General features: G+C 36.1%; 2 protein-coding genes across 3 annotated transcripts; both read right to left on the bottom strand.

The window, feature by feature from the left end:
- Positions 1-497: 497 nt before the first annotated feature.
- LOC111376469 (small nuclear ribonucleoprotein SmD1a) lies at positions 498-2,893 on the bottom strand. The gene is made up of 4 exons (XM_022999429.1): positions 2,749-2,893; positions 2,526-2,602; positions 849-1,040; positions 498-743 (listed from the first exon to the last, which is right to left on the bottom strand). Exons 1-4 carry the CDS (start codon positions 2,760-2,762, stop codon positions 682-684), a joined length of 345 nt encoding a protein of 114 aa, XP_022855197.1. The 5' UTR covers positions 2,763-2,893; the 3' UTR covers positions 498-681.
- Positions 2,894-3,855: 962 nt separating this feature from the next.
- On the bottom strand, positions 3,856-25,582 carry LOC111376468 (proteasome activator subunit 4). Of its 2 annotated transcripts, none has more exons than XR_002699488.1 (35): positions 25,139-25,582; positions 20,723-20,825; positions 20,522-20,634; positions 19,851-19,973; positions 18,575-18,676; positions 18,319-18,484; positions 15,781-15,897; positions 15,618-15,685; positions 15,433-15,534; positions 15,146-15,362; positions 14,762-14,995; positions 14,557-14,684; positions 14,276-14,393; positions 13,945-14,163; positions 13,701-13,856; positions 13,485-13,561; positions 13,149-13,357; positions 12,605-12,809; positions 12,423-12,502; positions 12,221-12,338; positions 11,982-12,152; positions 10,743-10,911; positions 10,619-10,662; positions 10,477-10,519; positions 10,225-10,370; positions 9,940-10,034; positions 8,803-9,701; positions 7,891-8,169; positions 7,708-7,803; positions 6,864-7,042; positions 6,391-6,472; positions 5,549-5,673; positions 4,818-4,910; positions 4,224-4,629; positions 3,856-4,146 (listed from the first exon to the last, which is right to left on the bottom strand). XR_002699488.1 is itself a non-coding variant. In XM_022999428.1 (35 exons), the coding sequence occupies exons 1-35, from the start codon at positions 25,297-25,299 to the stop codon at positions 4,105-4,107; spliced, it is 5,433 nt and encodes a 1,810-aa protein (XP_022855196.1). In that variant the 5' UTR covers positions 25,300-25,578; the 3' UTR covers positions 3,856-4,104. The 2 variants fall into 2 exon arrangements, 1 of the variants encoding a protein (XP_022855196.1); XM_022999428.1 differs by having other exon boundaries at positions 4,224-4,377; positions 25,139-25,578.
- Positions 25,583-25,714: the final 132 nt, after the last annotated feature.

Below are 25,714 nucleotides of genomic sequence, written 5' to 3'. Positions count from 1 at the left end.
TTTGCATTAATCAAACTTGTAACTTGAATTTTGAATTATGTATACTTAAAACCTAGTTTGTGTACTCTTCCCGTAGTGTAATTTCCACAATTAAGAATTAAAGTCGAGGCAAAGGTAAAGAATGGCCCAGCCCAAAATAAGAAAATGAATTGTGGGCTCTGTTTGTCAACCACAGTAAAATGGGATGATTTGATTGAATGCCATATCTCCAAGTCTAGACCATTTCATTTTGAGAACATTTTTCCATCTACTACTACATTTATTTTTGCAACAATACTCAACGAGGCATGGTCATGTCAAAAAGTAAACAATCACAGAGAAAAACATTGAAGTGAAAAGAAAGAAGACTTTGCGGATTCTCCAACTCTTCTGCAACACCAAGTGGTGGTGGGTGAGAGCCACAAAGGTTGCTGCTGACCAAAGATCATTCTGCACATCGCATATAGCGCTTTTAGTTTCTCAGACGATGTAATGAATACGATTATCAAAGCAATGATGAGATTAAATAAAAATGCCACATCAAAAGGCTCACACATTATGCAAGCTCTTTTAAGCATAGCAATTCAGAAGAGATGTTGCAAATGGTTTGTTACATAATCCAAGCTTCGAACAGAAGGTTCCTTACAGCAAGTGTCTAGATATCCAGATTTTCCAAATATTAAGAAAATAACAGATAATAATTTAACGGCCTCGACCACGACCACGTCCACGTCCTCTTCCCCTACCACGGCCCAAAGGCCTCCCTATATATTAAAGAAACATATGAAAGATTAGTAAAAAATGCGAGGAGAAATATTTATGTAGGTTCCAGATGTAAGAAGCTGGAGTTAGGGCAATAAATCCATTACCTGCAGTAGGCTTCTTGGGCTTCACTCTAGGAGTCTCTTCAACAAGCAAAGTTTCCAGATTTAAGCTGTCGGGAAGGATGTAGTAACGTATGGTGTTACCCCTAACACTTAGATGATCAAGAGTAACTGGATTCTTCCCTTTCAGTGTCAGTTTCACTGTCTTCAAATGTGTGTTCATGCTAACATCCACTCCTACCAAAACAGAAAAGCTAGCAGTCAGACAATGCAGTTTGTCTAAATATTTCCACACATTCCATGTGCACATTATACATCATTTGAAAATAAAAAATCTTGAGAAAACCAAAAAGTGGGCAAACAAATTGTCCTATTTATTATGGTAACAACCACTCTGTCAACTTGTACGAAATTTCCTAAAGGATAAAAAAACACACCAGTGAAAAGGGGAAAAGAGTTCACAATTAGTACGACAAAGGCAGCATCTTAGCAATTCCTCAACAATAACAAATTAAACCTTAATTCTCGGTGAATTTGGAGTTGGTTGCATGAATCCTTATTACCACTTTTTTCAATCCATCACTGCATCTACTAGGCCAATGCTACCAAGTACTTTGCAACAACACGAAATCATATTAAATTACTAACTCTCCTTTCTAACCTATTCTACTAAGACAGCACAACTCTTGCGAATGGAAGCTTGGGAGCTTCATCATGCATATGAAATGCATGTCCAACCATTTAAGTTATCATTCTCTTAATTTATCTTGATAGGTGTCAGCTTTACTTGTTGCTTATCCATTATAGTATGATTGCACAACGCTAATTGCACAATACGCATAATAAATTCCTTAAGATTATCACTTCATAAATTTTAAATAATTGTGGTTTGAGGATATCGTAATATGATCAGGTGGAGAAAGCTATAAATTTCCCCACATTTTCATGAAATGAAAAGACAAAAATTACTTTGTTTTCACTGTTTTCAAAATTTTGGACAAGGACTCCGGATTGCAAGCATTCTAGAGTTTGTCGAAACACATTTTTTTAATAAAACTCTAATGACATAGATTTTGGCTTTCAAAACTCACTTATAAAAGCTCATATTCCTAATTGAATAAATTATTATATAATTTCAACTATATGACCTGAATTATATAACGTCAATTGTAATGTTAGCAACATTCCCTAAGATTCAAGTATTTAAAAACTGATCACATTCTTCAAACTTCCAAAAAAAAAATAAGAAAACATTGCACAAGTATGTCAATTTTTGTATACTGGATGAAATTTTGTTCGAGGGTGGGGGAATAACACCAACATACCACCAAATTCCAGTTTTAGAACATTGACATACATAGCATTCGAAAGATTCACCTCTTTGGAACTAGAGGGATATGGTACACAGTCAAAAGCTTAAAGCCTGAGGCGAATATCAATATATTACGCAATCACAAGCCATTAGGGGTAAATTCAAAGAAGCTCTGATACTCAGGTTAACTGTGGTGAATATCTATAATTGCCAGAACAGGTGCAAAAATTACTAATAATCAAGTTAAAGGAAAAAAAAAAAATGAAAGCCATTCGATCTCTCTCAGAGAAATTATGAAAAATCGAAGTATAATTCGATAACAAATTGTGATATTACGAGCGCCTAGGGTTTAACAAAAAATGAATTAATAATAATATGAACGCGAAATTGTTTATGGAAAGGGAGAGTACCTGTAATAGTTCCATGAACAACAGTGCCGTTCTTGAGTTCAATTGAGACGGTCTCGTTGTTCAACTTCATCAAAAATCTGCCAAATATAATAAATTATACACACTGTCCATTCATAAGAAATTGAAAATACATTTGCGGATGAATTATACGTTATCTAAAGAAATGTTCGGAAAAATAAACTAAAAGAATGAAGAAATGGAAAAATAGATGCAAGACACATGCCTGACGAGCTTCATGGTTGCTCGATGTGTGGAGTATGTACTAGCTAGGGTTCCAAAAATTGAAAGTTGAAACAGTACGAAGCGGGAGGGTTTTTGATTCTATTAACAATATCCAAAATCGTTCTAGGTCCTGCGCGTTTCTTCTTCTATCTCGCGTTTAGTTCCATTTCGGTTCCGGGTCGACATACCTGGATCCGTTCCTTGCACAGTAAGAATGTCTTTGCTTCTGCTACTCTCAAGAGTTTCATTTTTTGGAAGAACTTTTAGCTAAGTAACATTTGATCAGCTTCCTTTACAATTTTTCTAACTCGAAGAAATACTTTAATAAAATTAACCAAATGAATTCAAAAACAATTTTTTGGATCTTAGAAACTCATTTTGACTTTTCAAAAGTTACGCTAAACGAGCTATTTGTCTAATTGGAAGAATTTTTTGAGGAAGTCAATTCAAAAATGTTTTCGCGAAAATTCTTCTATAGAAAACATAAGTGGTGCCAAACGAACCTACATATGTGGCATTTGAACGAAGAAAATAGTAGGAGATATTGTCCAGAAGACGCTAAACAATCACCTTAGGAGAGGATTGGAATTTGTTGGCCTTTAAATTGAGAAAAGTGAACGTGACACTCGATGCGTTAGTGATAGTGTGAATTTTATTAACCCCTTTACTCGTAACATGCTTTGATCATCTAAAATATGGTCTCTCTTTTTTTGTCAATTTCCGCCCCGAATGGAGAATAAAATAGCACACAAACTGGCACCTGAGCTACTACAAGTCCATCTAATTTATGTTGAAATGATTGCATTTAAGAAATTTGCAGCATCTCAATGGCAAGGCGACCCTCCCATGATGTAAACTCGAGTCTCAATTTACACTATTTTGTACAGAAAAGAACCCATGTGACAAATTTATTGCAAAAGCACAATCTAGTAGTGAGGTATACTACGCTCCTATTCAAGTTCATTCTAAATTACAAACATTTTATGAGACCCACGACTCTTCATCAACTTTTCAATTACACATTTCATCAATTTTATCAAAATCTAAGAAAATTTTAATTTTTAACCAAACCAAACCAAACAGGGGCAACATTGGAAAAGGGTGCCTTAAGAATGTAAAACTTCTGGCCAAGGCACAACAATGTAATATTATTACTCGTTCAAATGTCATCATTATTACTATTATCGTAGCATATTACTGGCGAAGGCATAGTAATAATGTAAATATAACTGGCTCAAAAATTATGAGAATGAAATTACAAAGACATTGAATTATATAATCTACTGTGTTTCTATTCTATCCCTTTCCTTGCTATTGGCTTTGTGCTCAGAGAGGCTGTTTCTAGAACAAATATACATCAAGCAAAATAGGAAGAGGACGACGATGTATCAGCCAGCACCTGCAAGTATTTTACGATAAAATCGTTAATCTCAAATACACATTTATATTTGAAAACAGACAGTCGTATTGATATACCTCGAGTTGATCTTCGGTGAACGAATCTTTCTGAACACTCCATGTATCAGCATGGGTGCGTCGGAACTCTGCAACTGCTTTTGTAACGGTGGATTTCACAGGTGATGGCTCGGAAACAAATTGAGCCAGTAAAGTAACATGCTCAGGCAACCAACTGAAACAAAATTTTGATCATTGGAAAAAATTAAAACAATCATTCATGATTCAACTGTATTATTACACTTCAGCATGTTGCTTCAACTAATCCAACTCAACAAGAAAGGTCTGGAGTGGAGTACGATAATACGATATTGGGGCGAAACTGAGACAAAAGGTTCAAGTGCAAATAAGACACTCATCTTCACTGTGTTGGTATATTGGTATCAAAACCAAACGTCATTAAGACACTTCGAGGGCTCCTTAGCGGCTGTTTCATTAAATAAAATAAAAAATAAAGTTGGTGCAACCCTCGCTCTTTGATTACTACTGACAGTTACTATTTAGAGACTAGAGACATCATTAATCAAATCCCATATACTAATTATAACTTTATAAGATTATCATTTGGTATGCAAATCTTCAAACACATGATCAATTTATTAGAACATGAAGTACCTGGGCATATCATAAGGAACTGATAACACACAAGCTGCCAAAGCAAGTACAGGACCATGTATGGATGCAATCGAATCCCTCAAACGCATACTTCTGCAATCACAAACATGCAATCAGAGATCAGAACATAAACCATGACAGGGACTCTTTGAAGATTAAAACTACGTAACGTCTTTAGATCCTAGAAGCAATGTGGCACTCGTCCCTCCACGTCTCTCTCATTTTCACACGCATACATATGAAATACATTGTTTTCTGAGCCCCATATTAAATTCAAGGATGTCACTTAGCTCAATTTTTCATTTTCCTCAACTAACCCAACTGTGCATGTCTGCTTAAGAGAGAAGAGGGGAATGTATGGATATAATTCTCACCAGAAGGAACAGTAAATGGCCACAGAACTCAACAAAGTAAACAGACCCTTGTCATGCTCAGATAGAGTCGATTTAAACTGTTTTAGTTTTGGACAGTCAACAACCAAACAAGAAACAAGAAGCACCCAGCAGTCACGGGAGAGTAGGAATAAGCATTGGTAAGTTGTGTGCATATGCACAACTCCCTTTTCCTTTTCCTTTTTCAGTTACTTGTATGCACTACTCCATATTAATGATTTTTCGATCAGATTACAGTTACAAGTGAACACACTGAATTTTGTATGGATGCAGTTTGATGCCTTGTTGCCAACTAATCAATGAATCGTGATTTATGAAAAGCCAGGGGAAGAAAAAAACCTCTGCTTCCTCTTCTTAAATATAATATTTGCTTGCTCATAAGCTCTGCAACGAAAATCGTGAGCTAGATCTTCATCCCCACCTTTCATGAGCCCAGCTAAAACTGCTGCTGCATGCTCTCTTACCTGAATAAAAGATATTCATGACTAAAGCCAGAACCCCATATTGCACTAGGACTCACATACCTGATAACGATCTAAGCTATAAAGTTATGTACCACATTATTAAACAAGTGTTGACAAAATAGGAATAAATGAATTTTGCATCCAATGGACAATGCCAGGTTTAAGCAGTCAGCACAGTAAGGATTAACTCATTAACCTAATTAAAACTAGGAAAATATTTCATCAGTAGGAACAAAAAGCATAAGTTCACGACTGAGAAAAAAGGTATAAAATTTACATACATCAAGTTTCAAAATCTTAGTGACAGAGGTTAGTGGAACGACTCCTCAAGATCATTATTATTTATCTATCCTGTAGAGTTAACGAACAAGCTTCATGTCTATAGAATCAAAGACCAAGTCCAAGGACTTGACAATTTCAACTAACAGGTAACAGGAGCCAAAATAATTAGTTCACAAAAACAAAGGCAACATGAAGCAAGCGCCTATCATGATTTGTTAAAGAATCTTCTCTCCATTTTAAATATAACAGTTTCACATGTCATTAATCAAGGATGGAAAAGAAAATAAGAATAAATTAACATAAAGGTAATTTTAGAAAGAAAGATGACAATTGTTGTTTTTGAAAAATAAGCATAACGACCCCGTACAACATCTACATGAACTACTAAGCGTTCAATGGTATAGCTGATTGACACAATTACTGCCAGAAACTTGCCTCAACTTGATTGTCTGAAAGTAGTTTCTCTACCGTTTGCCAGATTTGTTGTTTGTCCAGCTTAGAGAGGATAAAAGTGTGCCTGATGCAGGATGGAAACATATTACTTGAGATATTCTGTTGTTGAGCATCATAAAGAGAAGAAACTATACAAAAAAACTCGTAAGATTTTGAAACCTAACAGGCAAGATATCAAGGGCAACCGAAAACAAAGAATGATGCAACATTCTCTTATAATGTGTAACAAAGACGTTAACAGTTTCAATCTAAATAGATGGACAGTTATGGGACTCATTATAACTGAACAATGGGCAAGCAGAAGCCGACTATGTTGGCTCAAAACCCTATAAACGTCAAGGAGAATAGTCAAACTTCAATTACAATGAATTGCGACAGAATAATATGACCACCACCATGTAACAGTCCTTGCATAGGCATGGATAAGAACGCCTATTCCAGAAAAGCTACAATACCTGTACATGAAACTCCGTAAAAATGTTAAAGTTGCAGATCGAGTTCGCCAATTGGAATCATGGGCTGAAGAAAGAATAATGGATACAGCTTTTTGCAGATGGGGAACCCCAAAAACTCTCCACTTTAGCAATTCAAAAGATGCCTTCGCCAGATTTGATAGATCTTTAGATGACGTTTCCTTCAAAGAATACACAAGGACACAATTACCATCACAATGCCACGAGAAAGACAGCAGAGAGTAAAACATCTAGCTAACATTTTAGTGATGAACAAACCATTTCTCTTATTTAATTTAATTCCATAACCTTTCCAAGTTTTCAGTAGAATCACATACTAAATTTGATGGAAGAATTCCAACCATTCTTCATGTATACTGTGGTTGAAAATGTAAAACAGAGATCAATAAGCAAGAACTTAAGCAGCACGATATTTGAGACACGTGGCCATGCACAGTTCAGAACATTAATTCACAAAGATTAGTAGAACTGTTGACCCACAGTGAAGACTCCACAATAGCATTCACTTACAGGAAAAGATCGGATCCTTCTATTGGATTTCGGAAGTAAAGGAAAATTGGATGACTTTAAGAGACGAGCAAACGTTCACGTTTATAATGCTTCACAACTATACAGATGTAGAAAAAGTCAATTATCTGTACTTCAAATATTCTCTCGAATCTCTCCTATCAATTGAAGAAACTTGAACAAACTCCTTTTTTAAAATTCTTTAAGGTTTTATTAACACATCAATTTTCCATTTAATTAACAGACAACCCTGTTCATTGAAAATATAAAAATGGGGAACCTTGAGAAGAACAGGTTTCCTGTCCTGCATGATACACACCTGTAAGGAGATCACAGGATACAGAAGCCCAACTATAACATCCAGCAGAACCGAAGACCTTCCAGACTTCAAGGATGAAATTATAAAATGGAACAACTGCAAAACAGAACAAAGGAACAGTTCTGTTAAGTCAAGTTATAAAAGATCATTAAGTTTTGATCATGTGCTTTGATAGATAAATACCGTTTCCATCCATTTGATATCATCTTGAGAATGATCGATTGATGTCCCATTGTCAGATATTTTGTTTGTTGCGAACTCCATGGTTTCAGACACACTAATGTTTTGTAAATTTAGTACTAGTTCAGAAGCTTGTTCTATTAGATACCGATCCCAGCTTCCCCCAGGTTGCATATCTGAACTGCTGGCTCCCGTTTGATGCAAGTGATCATGACTGAAGGATGCATGAAGCCGAATATTTGAGCATAACACGGAAAGAGTTACACCAATTGATTCCCTCACCTGTTCAGGCAAGATGGACCATAAATATAACCGAAGATGACTTTTAAGTGTTTTGTACAACAAAAGAGGGTAGTCGGCAGGCACTTCCCCTCAAATAACACTGAAACTTCCTGAGTTTTGGAAAGTAGAAGCTCCATGAAAATTCAAAAAAAGGGGTATGGAACAGAAGTTGATATGTATTGGTAAATTATTGTGAAAGAAATGCAACATGTTGTGCTGTTTCAAAGAGTAAACAAGAACAAAAAATAAAGGAGGAAGAACAAATGGATACATGAAAAAAATAGATGTTGTAATTACTGCAGAGGTCCAAATCAAATGGTATATAAACAAGACGGCGAAATGTCCAAGTTAGAACAAAAAATGGATCAGAAATGTTCAATAACCTAAAGAAACAGAAGAGCCATCAAACTTTGTGAATGATAAATGGCGACACCAAAAAGGGAGAGGAAAAACAAGAATAAATAAATCGATTAATTTTCAGGTAGAAAATGGTCTCATAAAACTACAAATTAAATACCCACTAGTCCTAAAGTGCAGAAGAACAAAGCATAAAGTCAGATGACAAAGAGAAATGTTTGAAGTAGATACAATTTTTTTATTTAAAGAGGGCCTAATATAAGGATGGTCACTTACTTGTGCAGACGAGTGATTCATATTATTTAGCAACTCTTCCAGAAGTTTACTGTGAACCAGTAGTTCAACTTCTGGCATTCTTGGTGGGGACATCTCAATGAGTGCAGCTGAAAGAAAAGTGTAGCGCTTGGCAATGACAGAAGTAGTAACTGTTTCAGTTAAAGGTTTCATCAGACAATCCATTACTTTTTGCCTCAGAAGAGGTGCCCTAGTTCCAGATTTTCCTTTCCCGGTCACTGCATAACGTATACAAGCCATCCACTCAGGAATAGATTCCACAGATGGTGCAAGAATAATATGCTGTAGCTGGACCACCATCCAGCTGTCCCATTCTTCTGAAATGCCAAAAACATCAGAATGCAGCACCCCAGCAAATGCCTCAGCAGCAACACATTGCTTAGACCTCTCTTTAGCATTCAAAAACTCCTCCAGTGCATTTTTCAATGCCTGTAGAACAGGCATGCCACATTCTTGAATCAACCGCTTGAAGATTCTCGCAAAGTTCGAATAAAAATTATCACTTCCACATAAAGATATCCAGCTAGGAGTCCGGGGCCAGGAAGCAGAAAAGTCAAAATAGAAGCGGGAAATTGATTTGTCTGCCATGCTCTGAAAAGAAGAATTTCGGTGATTTCCTCCAGAAGATGCAGCATCAGAGTCAGTAATTATATGAACATGAGAAAGATTATTCAAAGTCTCACTAAAAAATCCTTCTTCCAGAAAGATATCACTTAAAGCTCCTTCAAGGGAAGACGTGGTCTGTCTCCCCAAATCCCCAGGGCCACCAGGCAAGTCAGCCGAAAATTTGTAAGGCGATTCTTTCAAAAGGGTATTCAGAGCAGAGATTGCTAATATCCTAGTCTGTGGAAGTTGACTTTTCAGATTCTTTAAGAAGTGACCTGAAATAAGCAGAACATCCCATAAAATAATAAGTTAACGAATATTAAACTAATTTGCACATTTATTTAGATTAGCAACTAAAGGAATATAAGAAAGTAAAGTAAGCATTAAAGGCAATGTCATTAATGTAAATGTATGTTAAAAAAATAACATAAAGAAAGGAAGTATTAAAAATTTAAAAATCATGATGGGTGAATAACAGACAACACTAGCATTCAGTAGACATCAGTTACCAACCAGCAGTCTCACTCAGAACTTTTGTAGATGAATTTGGATCATTTCTGGATGCCATAGCTAGCAACAGTAGAACTCTGTTAGCCATCAAGTTATACCTGAAAACAGAGGTCCAAGTGAAATGAAGCTAAACTTCTAGAATGTATGAAACAACGAATTTTTGATGGTGCAGGTGTAGGTGTGCAGTTATAAATGCGTGTTTGTATGCCCACTGGCTGATGATTGTCACCAAACAACCAACATTATCTATTTGGAAAAATGAAGAGCTCAAAAGACAACAATCCCTACCGCCAATGCAAGTTCGAGCTTTCAAAACTCATAGCACCAATCTCAGCAACCAAATCTGCAAAATCAGTCCTGTCTGCTTGATTTCCAGGTGTAGTGAGTATGCTTCTAGACAGTCCCGCAAAATGGATATTATACTTGACAAAAAGCTGTCAACATCACAAATAAATTACAAGACAACAGAAAATAACAAAACCGCCAAACCCTTCGTCAAGGGAAAAGGAAGAAACCCCAAATTGGTAAATGAATAATTACCTCGCTGATTGCTTTTTGAGCTTTTAGTGATTCATGGTGGGAGCTTTAATCAACAACAAGGTTAAATAAGACGCTGCGCAAGGACAATTCCATAGAAAAATGCTTAAGCTAAAGCCACACAGTAATTAAAAAAGAAATGTACCTTGATAGAATTCCAAGAAGGAACGAAGAAAGAGCCTTGGTGTCCTGGACATAAGGAACAAGAAGAAAAGGAGTAAACAAAATTTACTTCACACTGTTTGACATAACTTTCTAAAGTTGAATACCGTTGTCAAACGCTTGAGGACAGTTTGGGATGAAAGTACTGCACAAGAACCTAAGACCACATTTTCTGGTGAGCTGGAATTTCTCAAGTTTTCGGAAAGAGTGAGAACAATATTTGAAATTGTAGATGGCCATCTTTTCATCGTTCTCAGGAGATATTTTGCAGCACGTCTGAAGACATTAAAAACAACTTATGTATATGATCAATCTTACCAAAAGAAAAGAGACTAGAAGAGAGTATTTTTGGGCATTACACACACACAGAGAGAGGAGAGAGAGAGGGACAGGACCAGTGCCCAAGATGTCACAAAATACTGAGAAGGTTCTATGTGTAAGTGTAAAAGTACAACAAAAATATATGTGAGCATCTAGTTCCACACACAAAAAGGTATGCTAAACAAACCTGTTAATATAGTGCTCAGCATAAGATTAAAATAAGCTGGAATACGATTCCAAAATATGTATGATAAAAATTAAAAGTTCTAATATGGAAACAGATTCACGTTTCTCATCAATTTTTCCATCCTTTTATTTGAATTTTAAAACTAGGATCCACCATCGAAGAATATTTTGTTTGTTTGACTGAACCATATATTATCAAGGAGCTTGAGTTCTGTGTACTACAATTCACAGGTATCATACAAATCCCACAAGATGGTCCCACCCAGTTACACTGATAGATGGAAACTTTTTTTTTTTGATACGTAATCAAATAATTTTATTACTTAAAAGAGAATACACGATGGGTGTACAATCACTTTAAGCTATTAAGGAAAAACATGAAATTAGGCAACCCATTTACAGGATTTCTAGCCACAGCATTAAACCAAGAATACAGACAAACCAGTCACAAGGTTTTGCCTCCATTCAGGAAAGAAAACCAGAAAATAGGCATCATGTCCATTACAAAAATTTACTAACAGTGAATAATATTGTAATAACTAGCAGACATACAATATTACCAAGGACATAATCATATCCCAGGACAGAAAAAGGAAATCAAATCACTGAGTTTTTTAAATGTTTAAATGCCAAGACATGATAAATGAACTCTTAAGAATTTATAGCAAGAAAGAAGTCCGGAAGGTGCATAAATTTATTTATAGAATCATTTGAATTTCTATTTAATCACTATTACATGTCAAAAAAATTTGTTGTCTCAGTTTCCACGGGCCAGGGAAAAAAAACAAATTTCTTATAGTTTACTCAAATAGAGGAATGAAAAAGATCAGTGAACTCACGCTCGAACTGTTTCATAGCTATGCAAAGAGAGATTAAGGAGATCATCCATTAAAAGAATCACGTGATCTGATGGAAACATGCTACCACTCGTGCGATATAAATGATACGATGATTGTGATGATCTCCAAGTATTATGCATATAAGCTTTGTCTATAAGCGCCCACCGAGGCCTGTAATGGGAGAACAACAGTTACTTTGATACAGTAACAGTATAGAAAAAGACGGAACAGATATTTACCTTCTCTTTCCTTTAGAATATGATGACACAATGTAATTGACTGGAGGTTCGATAATGGCAGTAGATTCCAGTTTCCATGCCTGCCTTTGATTTGACCATTCCTCGTATTCCGAACTTCCTGCCCATCATATCAAAGAAGATTAGGCATAAAAGATAGTACATGCCAAAAAGAATAATATAGTTTCAATGAGGTATCAACTACCATAGTTTCCTAATGTATCCATTATACGAATGACAAGTAGCAGTAGAATGCTATCATCAGATTTTTCCTTCAACAAGAATCTGCCAAGAGTGAGAGTGCAACAATGGTAAGTTTCAGAACTACCATCCAGCACAGTAAAAAGCAAAAGAATAAGGAGTAAAGGTAGAAAAAACAAATTTTACTCGCAGGTTTCATGGATGACACTGGCAGCTTTTTGTCGTAATTCTGTGCTACCAATGCATGAGCCTGTTGCCCCAGCAATCGTGAAAGGAACTTCAACCACCCCATTACTATGGGTTGGCCTGAAATCGGGCAAACATGATAAAACACCTTGTAGGGAAGAATCAACACGTAGAAGAGTCACTTTCAAGTGATCTTTCTCATTTCCTGGGCATCCAAAAGCACAAATTAGTCAGCCAATACAAAATGAAGTAGAACATTTTTGTTAGATGATGAATATTTGAATTGGAAAGAAATACGGCTACTCGTTTTTATGTAAAGAATGAGATAATTATACACAATCAACCTTGTCAACAAACATTTTCAGTAATATTTCAAATAATGAAATGTATCGACCAATACAACCTTTAAAAAACAGTTTCATAAATAATTCTTCGAATATATTGTAAAACTAAATTTGTTAAAAACCACAAGTCGTTATCAATCCCACTAAATTAAAGTTTCACTTCTAAAGAAAATTATTCAAGACAAACATCCAATTGTTACCTGGATCGGAATGGATTTTAGACTGGCATATCTTCAGAAGGTCATCTAGAGCAGATTCAAGGTGCAGCTTTAGAAGTTCATTAGCAAATTTAACTTCTTCATCAGTAGGGACATGCCAATTTGGGGCCATTATTGGTTTGTCAACTGAAAAATCTTTCTTATCGATCCATTCCTCTAATGAAGTGGCACCCTGATGGTGCAAAACACACCTGAAGAGGAGGGAATGTTTAGCCATGAATGGAAAGAATATATGTGCACACATGAATATGATATCTATGCATTTACTGCATAAGGAATTGTGACCAGTCAGCCTAAATCAGTAAAAGAGTTACATACTTGTATTGATAAATGGGATAATAATGGACCAAGCTTCCAAGCAAAGAGCGAAGTACATGATCACCAGCCCCATTAACCTGCAAAATTGGGAGAGGTCTCAGCATCAAACTTCAAGAATAACATGAATTTCTGAGTTTTATCAGGTACATGTAGACAAAATAACTACATGAGAGAACTTTTTGAAGGACGATCATTGTATCAGAATAAAAGGAAAACCTTCCAAGATGGTGAATCAAAGGCAGAGACTATAGCTTCTTTAAAGTCCTCCTTATAACGCAGTAGTTCTGGACCTCCATAACTGATGGCAACCGATAATACTTTCAACTGATATTCTATAGCTGTTTCAACAGCTGGAGAAAGAATGGGTTTTGCCTAGACAAATCACATTTAGCAATCACTACGAATCCAGGTTGAACTTAAATTTAATCCTGAACAACATTTACAAAGAAATTAAAAATACCTTGCTTGACTGGAAGATATTTGAACTTTCTCGTCCTCCAAAACCAGTGGTGGGTGTTCCTCTGAAAGACGATATAGCTGACGCTAAAATTGGCTCGAGAAGGTGAATAACTGCCTCTCGTGGATTTGAATGAACGCAAGCACCACAAAGCAGGCCAACCTCGGCAATAGCTCCAGGAAGAATATTTGTCGTGACGAAATTGGAAATTTTTTTCAGTGCCTGTCAAACACAATGTGAACAAGTTCACAGCAATATTTCCTCTTAAGATAAATTTGAAATACTAAGAAAGGTTAATTTAAAAGATTAATTTGCTCATTCCTAGTCGAGTCACCTGCTTATAAAGTGAATCCGAAAGCCTTCCCATCAATATTTCCAGCATACAATAGTAGTATGGGCCATCATCAACCAGAAAAGTTCCAGAAGTTGCGGGTGAACGAAGGTCTTCATTCCTGCAGCATAACCAACTACTTATTCCCAGAATCGTGTGCACAGGAGAAGCAATTTATATTCTGCTACAGAAGTATGTCTGTGTCAGCATGTATGAGTGCATAAATGATAAGTGAAAAATGTGCGAAAGGACAAGTAATGCAAAGGCATCTGATTGTTGCTTACAGAACACTACTTGGTTCTAAGTGCCGAAGTAAAGAAAACAGGCGACACAAGAACTCATCGAGCCATTCTGAAAAGCTAAATGACGGAAATGGTGCCGCCTCATCCATATTATCTTCCAGGCTAGCCATCTGCAAATGAAATACAATGAGCAAATTCCCTACAGAAAGTGAATATCCAAACATGCATTGTGAAAATGAGTGTTTACACTGGAGAATAAGGAACCGATCAGTTGCATGGTTGCCAAGGTTTTAGGTGGATCATTGGCATCAATACCAAGTAATGCATTGGATAAAGCAATCATAAGAAGATCACCAAATGAATCAGAGCCACCAACATAATCTGAATTTACAGGCAAGGCTGATAAAGTTGTAAGAAACAATGATCTTCCAGAAAATGCTACAGATATCACAGCACTCTTCAACTGGTGGGTAGCTGTCATCTGTTAAGATCATTAAAGTTTATTTTGTGAAACAAGCTGATGCAACCGAAACATATGTTAATGCCTTTATACATGATTCTTGGTCCATGAATGCTCAGAAGTGGGAAAAATATACGAGTTACCAATTTCCAGCAGAAGTACAGAACTTACCGTTTCCAAAGCCATGTGGAACCTAGACGCTAAAAATGGAAGAACCAGAGAGGGCTCCACATATGACAAAATAGAAGTTGTAGCAGCAACTGTTTCTGAAAGGCGCTCATTTTTGCTATATTGACCACGGTCAATTAATTTCAGTACAACATTCACAAAAGAAACCCTGTCAGGTTGTCCTAAGAAAAGTCCAGGCTGCTCATTGCCATCTTTTCTCCTGAATCAACATTTCTATCAGAAAACATATAACATATTGGGAGTATGTTCGTACCAACAAGGTTTCTTACAGTTGCTCATGTTGTAAGCGTTTTTGGAATGCATTCACCAAGTGGAACAAAAATCGCTCTAATGCATAGGTCCAACGGCCACCATTAGAAGGATGGTAATATCTAAACAACCAAAGGAGCATAAAATTAAGTGTGTCATGTATAAATAAAACTAACCGACAAAAACAAAATTCTAGAAAACAAACTGCTCTAAAAGGTTGACAAATTTCTCAAAGTGCTTTTGTGCAAGTCCACCAGGTTTCAATAGATACACCTACATCAACAGTGAGATAAATAGTAAAATCATTAAATTAGATCAATTTAAAGGACGTTCGGTGGATTAAGCAAAGTGTTAAATGCAATTCTTACAATTGATTTAGCAATTGCTTTTGATGGAGTGGCTGTTCGATTTGCAAACAAAAACCTGGTGTTTCTGGGAACATCCACAGAGAATGGATATGACCCACTCCCATTTGCCACAGGAACCTGTGCATATATCATGCATTCTTTCAATGAAAACTGGAAGTTCTCCCTAGAAAAAGAGTGATATACTTTGCAACAGCATGATTTCTGTTAAATTTAACTCACAGCCACACATTTGTCAGGGTGACCTACTTGAGAAATTTTAAGTCTAGGGAAAACTAAACGTATTACATTGATTATTTAGAGAGAAAGGTAGAGTTTGCTACGGGTTACATATCTTCTAGGAACACAAATAGCATCTTACGAAAAACCAATTGTAGAACTGAATATGAACTGCAGAGCTTATGTCATTACTTGGCAAGATTTCTGCTAGCACCTATTCAGGCTTGCCTATATCTAAAAACTTGCTTCAGGCCAAATTATATTTTGTATCCAACAGATCTAGAATTTAGCTCATTTCTGACATGCTAATTTCAGCTTGCTTGGATGATTCAAAAAGGCAATAGGTTTTTGAATAGATTCCATGGTGCATGGAGCTAAGCTTCGAAATATGATTCATTATATCTTCATTTTCTTTTCTATGCTTCTAAACTGAAGACTAATGTCTGTCCAAGCAAATCGTCTTTGCCTTGCCTCCTATATTACATACTTCATTCAGTTAAAAGTAGCCTCAGCCACTCAAAACCCTTCGGACTACCATAGCACCCATGTCTTATAATGGTCACAGAATACCTAAAAGCTTCTGAGAGCCACTCTACACAGTAATAGCAGCAAAAAGCGCAAATCAACTACACAATCAATGGATCTTATCTCTCATCAGAGTACTCCACAGTACAGAATCACTTGACTGCTGCATCCTCCAATCATAAGTCTGACCACTAAAATATGGCTACGTTAACCTGGATAGGATGCGCATGTTTTTACGACATGCAGCAAGAGAAGCATGAAGGAGGCAATGAATAAGAAAATCCCTTCACAAAGTTTTTATCATTTTCTTCCCTGCTCATATTGTTTCCTAGTAGTTTGAAGTTTTTCAGCCTACTAACATGTGATGGTCCCTATTCTCACACTTCCTGTCACTCGCCAAAAACAATTATAGCTATGGTACTCTGCTTCCTCTCTTGCAAGGCTACATATCTGTCCACAACAGGTACAACTTTAACTATGCTGCTTTTCTCCAGTCTCCACATTGTGCTAGGTGTGTCATATTTCTAAATGAATGCGTTCTTCTCAACAGCCAACCTTACAGAAGACATTTTCTAAGGCATTTCCTTTTGTTTTTTTGGGCTTTACTTCACTTATTCCATCACACATACAAAATCAAAACTCACTAAGTGTTAGAAAGCAATCTAGATTTGACTGAGATAATTTGTACTTTGATATGAAAAGTAATTTTGTTAATTAGAGAAGCATACTGTAAAGGGGATGAGGAATCTGCTAAGCATCAAAGAATATAAAGTAGATTCGAAAATACAATCATATTTCCAACCAATGACAATTAAAGAGAAAGGAATGCCTTGAAACATCTTTGATCTCCTTATGTGTGGAAACCCGCAAGGAAAAATAAGAATTTAGATCTTGTTAGGCGTCCCATCCATTTAACCTATTCTAGAAGAATCAAGAAGGATGGAGAATCAGTTGGAATGAAGGAATAACTGCATTCTGTTACAAGGGCAAGTGGGGGGAAATTAATCAGTTAGGAAGTCTATAAATAGATGTAGACTGAAAAGAGTCTTTAGCCCTCTCGAATGGCTATGTATTTTCTTTACATCACTGTCATTTCCTTTTATCAATAAAGAGTTCCATTTTCCTTATTATTTCAGCTAGCATCCAGTGATTTAGTTACTGCACATCATCAATCATCCACAAGTCCTTATTCTAACTTCTGGAACCTTATCAGATCTGTCCCATAACTCAGAAAGTTCCCGCTCTTTTGCTTCAAATATCCTTTGTTGATCTGTATCCAGATTGCAAAAACATAGCCAAAAACTATTGGTTTCCACATTATCACACGCCTTTCATCCTTACTGAAGCCATTTATATTTTCAATGAATCCATTATGCCTACTCAGGACGACCCAACTGAAACCAACTTCCTGGAGGAGTCTAAACCGAAGACCCTCGCCATCATTGTGTAAAATAAATGATCAATATTTTCTGATCAATGTATAGGCAAAAAAAGTATGATCGCTTCCAACCAAAATATAGCTACTTTTTTCAACTTTTATTTGATAAGAGAGCAGAAGCTAGCCACCTAAGACTCAGCAGAATACGAAGCATTGACGAAGAGAATTTTGCCATGTCCAAGTAAAAATGCTTTGCCAGTTGAAATGTATGTGAATATTATGAAGGTACAGATATAAGGGAAACACTAAATCATCAAATATCATCACATGCTGATTAACTATCGCACCATTATCCAGATAATAGACATATGCTCAAATACTTGGACCAGCAGAAGCTCCCTTTAACAGCATGCACTTACCTCAAACATATTCAAGTACGTATTGAAAAGAACTGGTAAGAAACTTTCCCAGTCAATGAAACTGCAGCTCTTTATCACACGAGCTGTAACAGAAGCCCATTGGCAGTTCCAGAATTGGCAATTAGGTATTGAATCCCAATGATCTAAACAAATTTTAATCCATTCGCTGCCATGAAGACATCACAAAATCAATATGCTGAAGAAGTCATGTCTAAGACATCAATGAACTTTAATGGAAGATACTGATATTGCTTACGGTTGAAAGAAGCCCTGGTTCTCTAAGTTTGTGGGAAGGAATAGACGAACAAACCCAGCACCTTCAAAAGAAGCATTATGCCATGGATTTTCGAGTAGACATCTGCCAATTGATTTCCATTCAAGAAAGATGCTTATTAAAAGTAAAGATGTAACTAACGGTCTTGTGCAACAAGCCGAGATATAATAATTATTTGATAATTTTTTTATTATATTGTGGGGTGGGGGGAGCAATTCTAAGAAATCAAATTTGAACAATGACTGAACTATTGTTAACATTATACGTGCATACTAAAGACAAATATAGCAAAAAGGTTGTTAAATAAAATCAAAGACAAGCAAGGAAGATAGCAGATATCTGTAAAGTTAGTAAACCAGTTACTTCTCCAACTCGAAGTCTGAAATGTCATGATGATCTCTGGAAATTTATGCCAGTGTTTGCAAATGTATAGAAAGCAAGAAGAGAATAAACTATAAGAAAATACAAATAAAAAGCTAGAGATCCCTCTTCCTTGTGGATCTCACAAGAAGGTGTGCACCATTATTATACCTTCTCTCCAATCAGAAATGAAGAAGCTGTTAGATAACAGCTTTCAGAACTTAAAATGAACATATTAGATCCTTATGATTATCAGCTATCAACAAAATCCTATTTATTAGGGTAAATAGAAGGCACATCATCAATTACCCATGACTCTATGCATTCCTTCACTTTCACCCACCATTGAATAAGGGATCCCAGCCCAATATGAAACATGTTCTTCAGTAACCTCACACAGTCGACATCCTACGCAAAAGAAGACACAAATTCATGCCTTTTTTATGATCTAGCATCTTACGTCATGTCCACCTGGCCACTTCCGAGCAATACTCTCAGCATATTTTTCCAATCAAAGTCAAAGTTAATATCTATTTTTTACATCTAATTCTTTTCTATGACCTTTACAATGGCTACACATCCTTCATTTTATCTTCTCATTATTTCTAATAAAAAGTTAGGGCATGGATTAACCATAAAAGAAATTAAAATAAAATTGTTTGAAAGTGCCAGGTCAGAATTTGCATCTTGTATAGATGAGCGGGCTCAATGAGCACTGCATCCTTTTGTGAATATCAAGGTAATTTTGTATGACTCTAGGACCATATTAATAAAAAGGAACATTTTCCATCATTGCAATTCCTTCAATATAATCCTCCAGAATTTGGATTCAGATTGATGGTATTAGAATATTTATGAACACTTAAATGTTCCTGATACAAGTAACTCAGAATGATACCTGAATTCGGACCATATCTCAAAGGCAGAACCTGGAGGGAAGAACCTGCGGCAAGATCGAACAAGGGATGTAACTGTTTCAAAATGTCGTTGTCTTATTCTCCACCCTTCTGGGCCTGTATTCCTGGATCATACATGATATCTCAATCTATAGTTTCACATATTGTAAAGAAAACAAACAGTGAAAATATAGGATGCCAAAGAGCACAATATTGTATCATTTGGTAAATGTTTATTAACGTAAGTCTACTTTTAGACCTCACAGTTCAACTAAACTAAATTAGCTTGCAATATTTAATATTAAAGAAATACTGATTTAATATTTAACTTATTTAATGCAAAATCGCATCTTTCATGATATAGAATGAACTCTAACAATTGGCCTCAAGAGTCAAGACTACCACCTTATGTGATGAAAAATCCACAGCATTTTATGCAAAAAAATAATGCTATTCATAATAAAACTACTGGTAGTTGTCTTAGTCGGCATACATGTGGTAGTTTGTTATTTAATACATTAATGTGATAGTTTTTTATTGTTTTATGCATCAAATAACAAATTGCCACACGTATGACGCGTAGAGCGACTACTGATAGTTCTCACCATGAATAGCATTACCATGCAAAATGTTCAAAAAGACAATGACATCATGTTACCAATTTAAAACTCACCTTGTGAAGTGTGTCTGAATCAAAGTATCATATAGAGGCTTCCACCCAACTTTCAGGGACAACTTTTTTCTGTATTTGTTCAATAGCTTCACCAGTATGTTTCCCCACCTAACCTGATCAGGAAAACAACAAAACTTAAGCACATATAGATCAACAGGTGAAAACGACATCCCAGTGAACCAGATAAATAGAAAGCATCACCTGAGCATATAGTTTGTTATCTGATATTCGAAATAGATCCAATCCAATTTCAACAATTGTGGAAACATCTTCCATAGATAGCTCACTTTTAGCCTTTATGAAACTGATCATCAATGGAGAATATTCAAAATTTCATCAATCAAAGTGCATATGCCATCTACTGCCTAATAGCTAGAATTAATTAAATAAGAACTTGCCGGTCACTAAGACAGATATAAAACTACCAAGCCATAAAGTTCCACGTGTATCATAAATTTAAAATACTGCTTCACTTCATTTAAACCACTCAAGAAATCTCAAAGGGCAAGATACAAAGTCACTTCCATTAATGGAGGTTGTGGTGACATAGGATTACTTTGATACTTATAATATATAATAAATAATTACAAATATTTTTTTAAAATATAATAAAAGAAGAAGAAGAAATGTTTGAACCTTGTGAATGAGTAAAAGTAAGTCAATAATTAGCAAAGTAAAATAACTTCAAAACAAAATAAGAAGAAAGGTTAGAACCTCATGATTGAGTAAAGTATGTCAATAACTAGCAGAATACTTTATTTTACATACATCATTCACATGAAAATCTCCAAAAAAAAAAATTATGCAATAAAATTCATTTTAAAAAATTAAAAACAAAAATTGTTTTACCTCACAAAAGCAAAAAAATTATTGACGACCAATGCACATAATATTAATTTCTTCAAACAACCTTAGCACTTACACAGCATTTGTAAACTTTGTAAGTTGGAATGCCTGGAATTTATTGTCTTGTTATGGGGCGAGGCTTGAATTATCACTAGCCCTAGTTTAAGTTTCACACAGTTTCAAATTTGGAAAACTGGGCTTTAGTTTATGAAGAAAATTGCCACACATGAGCAAATTAGCAAAGCTCCATGGGCTACAGCTAATTTATTCAAGCAATCCGAGCACTTACCGCTCATTTGGGAAGTACCTACTTTTAAGTTTCACGCAATTCCCAAATTGGAAAAGTGAGCTTTAGCGTGTGAAGAAAATTTCCATGCACAGCATTACAAAACAAATCTACTACTACGTTCCATGGGGGTACACAAATGGCGAATCCAGGATTGTTGGCCAGATAGGACGGTTGTTGACCGTTGACCGTCGACGTCAACGATCATAATAGCAAGGTCGTTTATTCATATTTTATTAAATAATATTAAAAATTCTTCAATTTATATGTAAATGCTCTAAAACGTAAAAATCATATACATGTGAAAATATAATTCAATAAAATCCAAAATGATAGGAAAAATACATGATAGAACCTCACTCCATAATTAAAAAAATGGGGCTCAACATGAATCAATTAGTTAGCAATTATTGTATTAACCGTTTCTTCCAATATTCTCCATGTTAGGAGATTCCAAACTACGATATAATGTAAAAGAATTACTCTATGAGTTCGACGTCAACACGATAAGGTAGCTTAAATTTTGACGCCATTATACTAGTTAAAATCCAAGCATGTTAGCAAACCCATTTAAAAGGCATGACTTGTCCAACCCCTCCATCCTATTAGCAATTCTTCTTTCTGTCTGCACTCTCTCACCAGTTAAAATAAGCAATTAAGCATATAAAATAAGCAAAAACACCCATAAGTTTCTCTTCCAAACTCTGGTTTCCATTAAACACTTACAGTTTTCCTTCCTTTTGCTGCTGAAATAGATCAAGTATTTATGCTTTTCTCCATTATCAGCATAGCCTCTTACATCTTAATTATTCACATATCCATTTTAAATTCGTAATGATGAAACAAAAACAACAACAACAAAAACAAAAAGAAGAAAGGCTCACACAGTGGAAGCACGTAGTGGCGGAGGGTGGAGGCCAATGTTGACAACTCGACAACAATCGACCACAAGCAGGTCACAACTCCAACTCACTCAATTCGGTCTATGCAATCTAGAGAGAATTGGATTTGGTTTGTCTAAATTGTCTTTTGTGTTTGCTTGCAACTAGGTTCACTTAAGGGGCATATAGGCTATGGCTCTACGGATAATATTAATAGGCCTACTTAAAAAGGAAGCCCAAAGCAAAAAAAATTTGGCCCGAGTCCAACACCCATCTTCCTCCCTCTCCCTTCATTCTTCAAGCTTCCAGTCTTCTGTTACCTGCAACAATTGCAACTGTCCTCCATCCCAACTTGTAAATTTAGGCAAAGCTAACACAATCGGCCGCGCCATCTCGTCAAGTGCTGGCTCCGCCACTGGGGTACAGGGATCTTATTAATGTGCATTAACCTGTCTAATTATGCAATCAATCTGCGGATTCCAAATAAATCACAGAAATGACCAATTGTTAATATGATTAACTAAAGACAGGACCAACATGAATTCATAGGAAGACTAATGCACGATTAGTTCAGTCCCGAAATCTTTAGTTTTAGTGGGCCTTATTCTTTGGTCATTATTAAGTAGGCATCAACTCACTAATAAAGCTAAGTATCAGTGAATGGGGTTTATAGAAAGAGGCTGAACTCAAAGTTGATGATAACCAATTCTATTAGTAAGAGACTTCGATTATGGAGAGGCTTTGGTTAGGAAAGTATGAAAAGACATTACCACTCAACTATAGAATTAATGAGGCCCCGAGTAAGAGAGCCCGAAAAAATCCAAGTAAACTATCAACCAGAAAGCAAAGTTTCTACTGATGATATACTGAGTGTAAGCGAGCTCTAAGATCACATCTTTGGAGTGGAAAAGGAAGTGATCAAGCAATGACAACCACGAGGAGGGCTTGGAACAAAGAAACCAGATAGTTGTCATTCCACTTTAATCAATTGGTCAAAACTAAATAAGTATAAGGGAGACTGACAGTAGGAGTAAGTGAAAGAGCTAAAGAAATGTTCTAGTCAAGCCGACAGCTATTCTGGCCTTGGGTCCTTCCTTTCTATTCCTTGCTAAGCAGACCATGGGAGCATGGGTGGCATCTTAGTTGTCCTTTGTAACCATTGATTCCAGGATGACAACCAAAGACTAAAGCCCAGTCCAAGCAGCCAACCATTACTGGATGATAGAATGGAGAGAGGTCTCGGTGATGATCTACCTATGCATCTGTTAGTTTTGCTTGCATATGTAGCTTATTGAGGTGTAAATATATGTTGTTTCAATTCCTATTCTTTGTTTATGCACTCTTTTGCCGTCCCCTATAAGCTTGTCGTGACAAAACGATCCGCTTGTTTGGTAAATCAAATTATAGTGATAAAAGTACATTTCAAGGGAATGGGAGTGCCTTTCCACAAACTGTAAGAATTCTAGTTCATTTCTCAATTCACACGTTTTAAACAAATTACCCAATATCACCACAACCAGCATCTCTTCCGAATGCAGTAGTGGTGCTAGGTTATTGTCCGGTTTGGTGGAGATAATGGCACTGCTGGAGGGTCTGACAAGTTTTCAAGGTAGAGGTGGTGGAGTATGCTCCTTGACACGAGCATGCATATTATAGAAATTAGAAAATCTTTCAAACACTGTCAATACTGAGTAGCAATCAAAAATTAAGCAATGTAGAATTATGGGCTGGGTGGTGGATGTACAAGTGGCAGTGGCTATAGCAATCAGTGGATCAATTTGTATAGTTACGGGTTAATTAGACAGTGGTCTTAAGAAGAGTTACTATTTAGTGTTGGAGAGTCATGAGGGCGAATGTGTTAATGGAATGATATTTTCAATTGAGTTTATGTGGTGGTTCAGTTTAGCTCAAAATCGAACTGAAGTGCATCTTTTATAGTCTAACAACTGACTCTAAAACCTAATATAGACAAATTCAATATCTTCTTCTGTAATCTAACAGCTGATTATTAAACCAAATATAGACAAAATCAATAGCTTTTATAAGATAACAACAGACCGGTAAACCAAAGATAGTCAAATTGCTTTTGGCCAATGCCGTCAAGACCCTTCAGTAATCTGGGCGAGAAATATGTTTATGTTAAGGTTGTTTTGCATTCGCGAATTTGTTGTTTTCAGTATAGTCTTAAATTTAAAAAATTCCAGTGCATCAGAAATTCTATGGTTTCTAGTTGGAGGGATTTATATTCAGGCTCATGTTCCAACTTATGGAAGCAAGAATGAAGTGGAGATGTTAATTCCGCCTTCATTACTAAGGGTGTTCTAGATGGAACATTTTTCCCATTCTAAATAATATCACAAAGTTCAATTCTTAGTTCCACAATTATTTAAGTTTATATCACAAACCTCAATGAATTCCCGAAATACAAAAATCCAAACAAACGCCCAGAGAAAAGAAAATATTGACTGTTCGTGAACTTAAGACCAATTGCATATGACTAAAAAACGGCACAACAAATTTTAATACAAGTTCCCACATACATGAATAAAATTAAAGAAATTGTAAAAAGCGATTCAGTAGACGGTGAAATAAGGAAAACTCAACAGATCAATAACGGAGACCCATTTGAGAGTCGCATAAACCGATTCAGGATCATCGGGACTGTAAGACTCCTTCACAGACTTCACCAATCCAGCGAACGCCTCCTTCTCTCGCTTCGTCTCCTCCGCCACCGGCGGTGGCAGCCATGCATTGTACAGGTGCATTTACTCTGTGTCTATATGTATATATAAAAATTGAAAATGGAAAACCCCTCCTCTGAGTGACTCAAAGTTTAGCAACTGGCCTGACTTTAATCTGTGGTAATTATGTGTCTATATATTGTGTCTATTTTGTCTTGTGTTTTACTTTCTTTTTGGACAAGAAATTGGATAAAATATCAGGGTGGGCGGCTGACCTGCAACCGGAATTGCCAGTTAATACATTAATTAAGTTGACTGGGTTATTGCCGGGGAGGGAAGAGGACGATTGGACGCTGAGTGACCGGTTAGAGAAGGACGGAGTTGGTGATGTGCCTAACATTTTGTTTGAGACGTGTTTCATATTGTGTGGTGATTCAGACTTTAGCCCCCGCCCCATTTTTTGGATTTATAATGGGGCAATAGTTTTTTTTTTTTTTTT

The sequence above is a fragment of the Olea europaea genome, unplaced genomic scaffold (genome assembly GCF_002742605.1).
Source record: "Olea europaea var. sylvestris unplaced genomic scaffold, O_europaea_v1 scaffold1508, whole genome shotgun sequence".
Lineage (NCBI taxonomy): Eukaryota > Viridiplantae > Streptophyta > Magnoliopsida > Lamiales > Oleaceae > Olea > Olea europaea.
The sequence above is the reverse complement of the archived record's forward strand: the minus strand, read 5'-3'. Positions and strand labels throughout refer to the sequence as shown.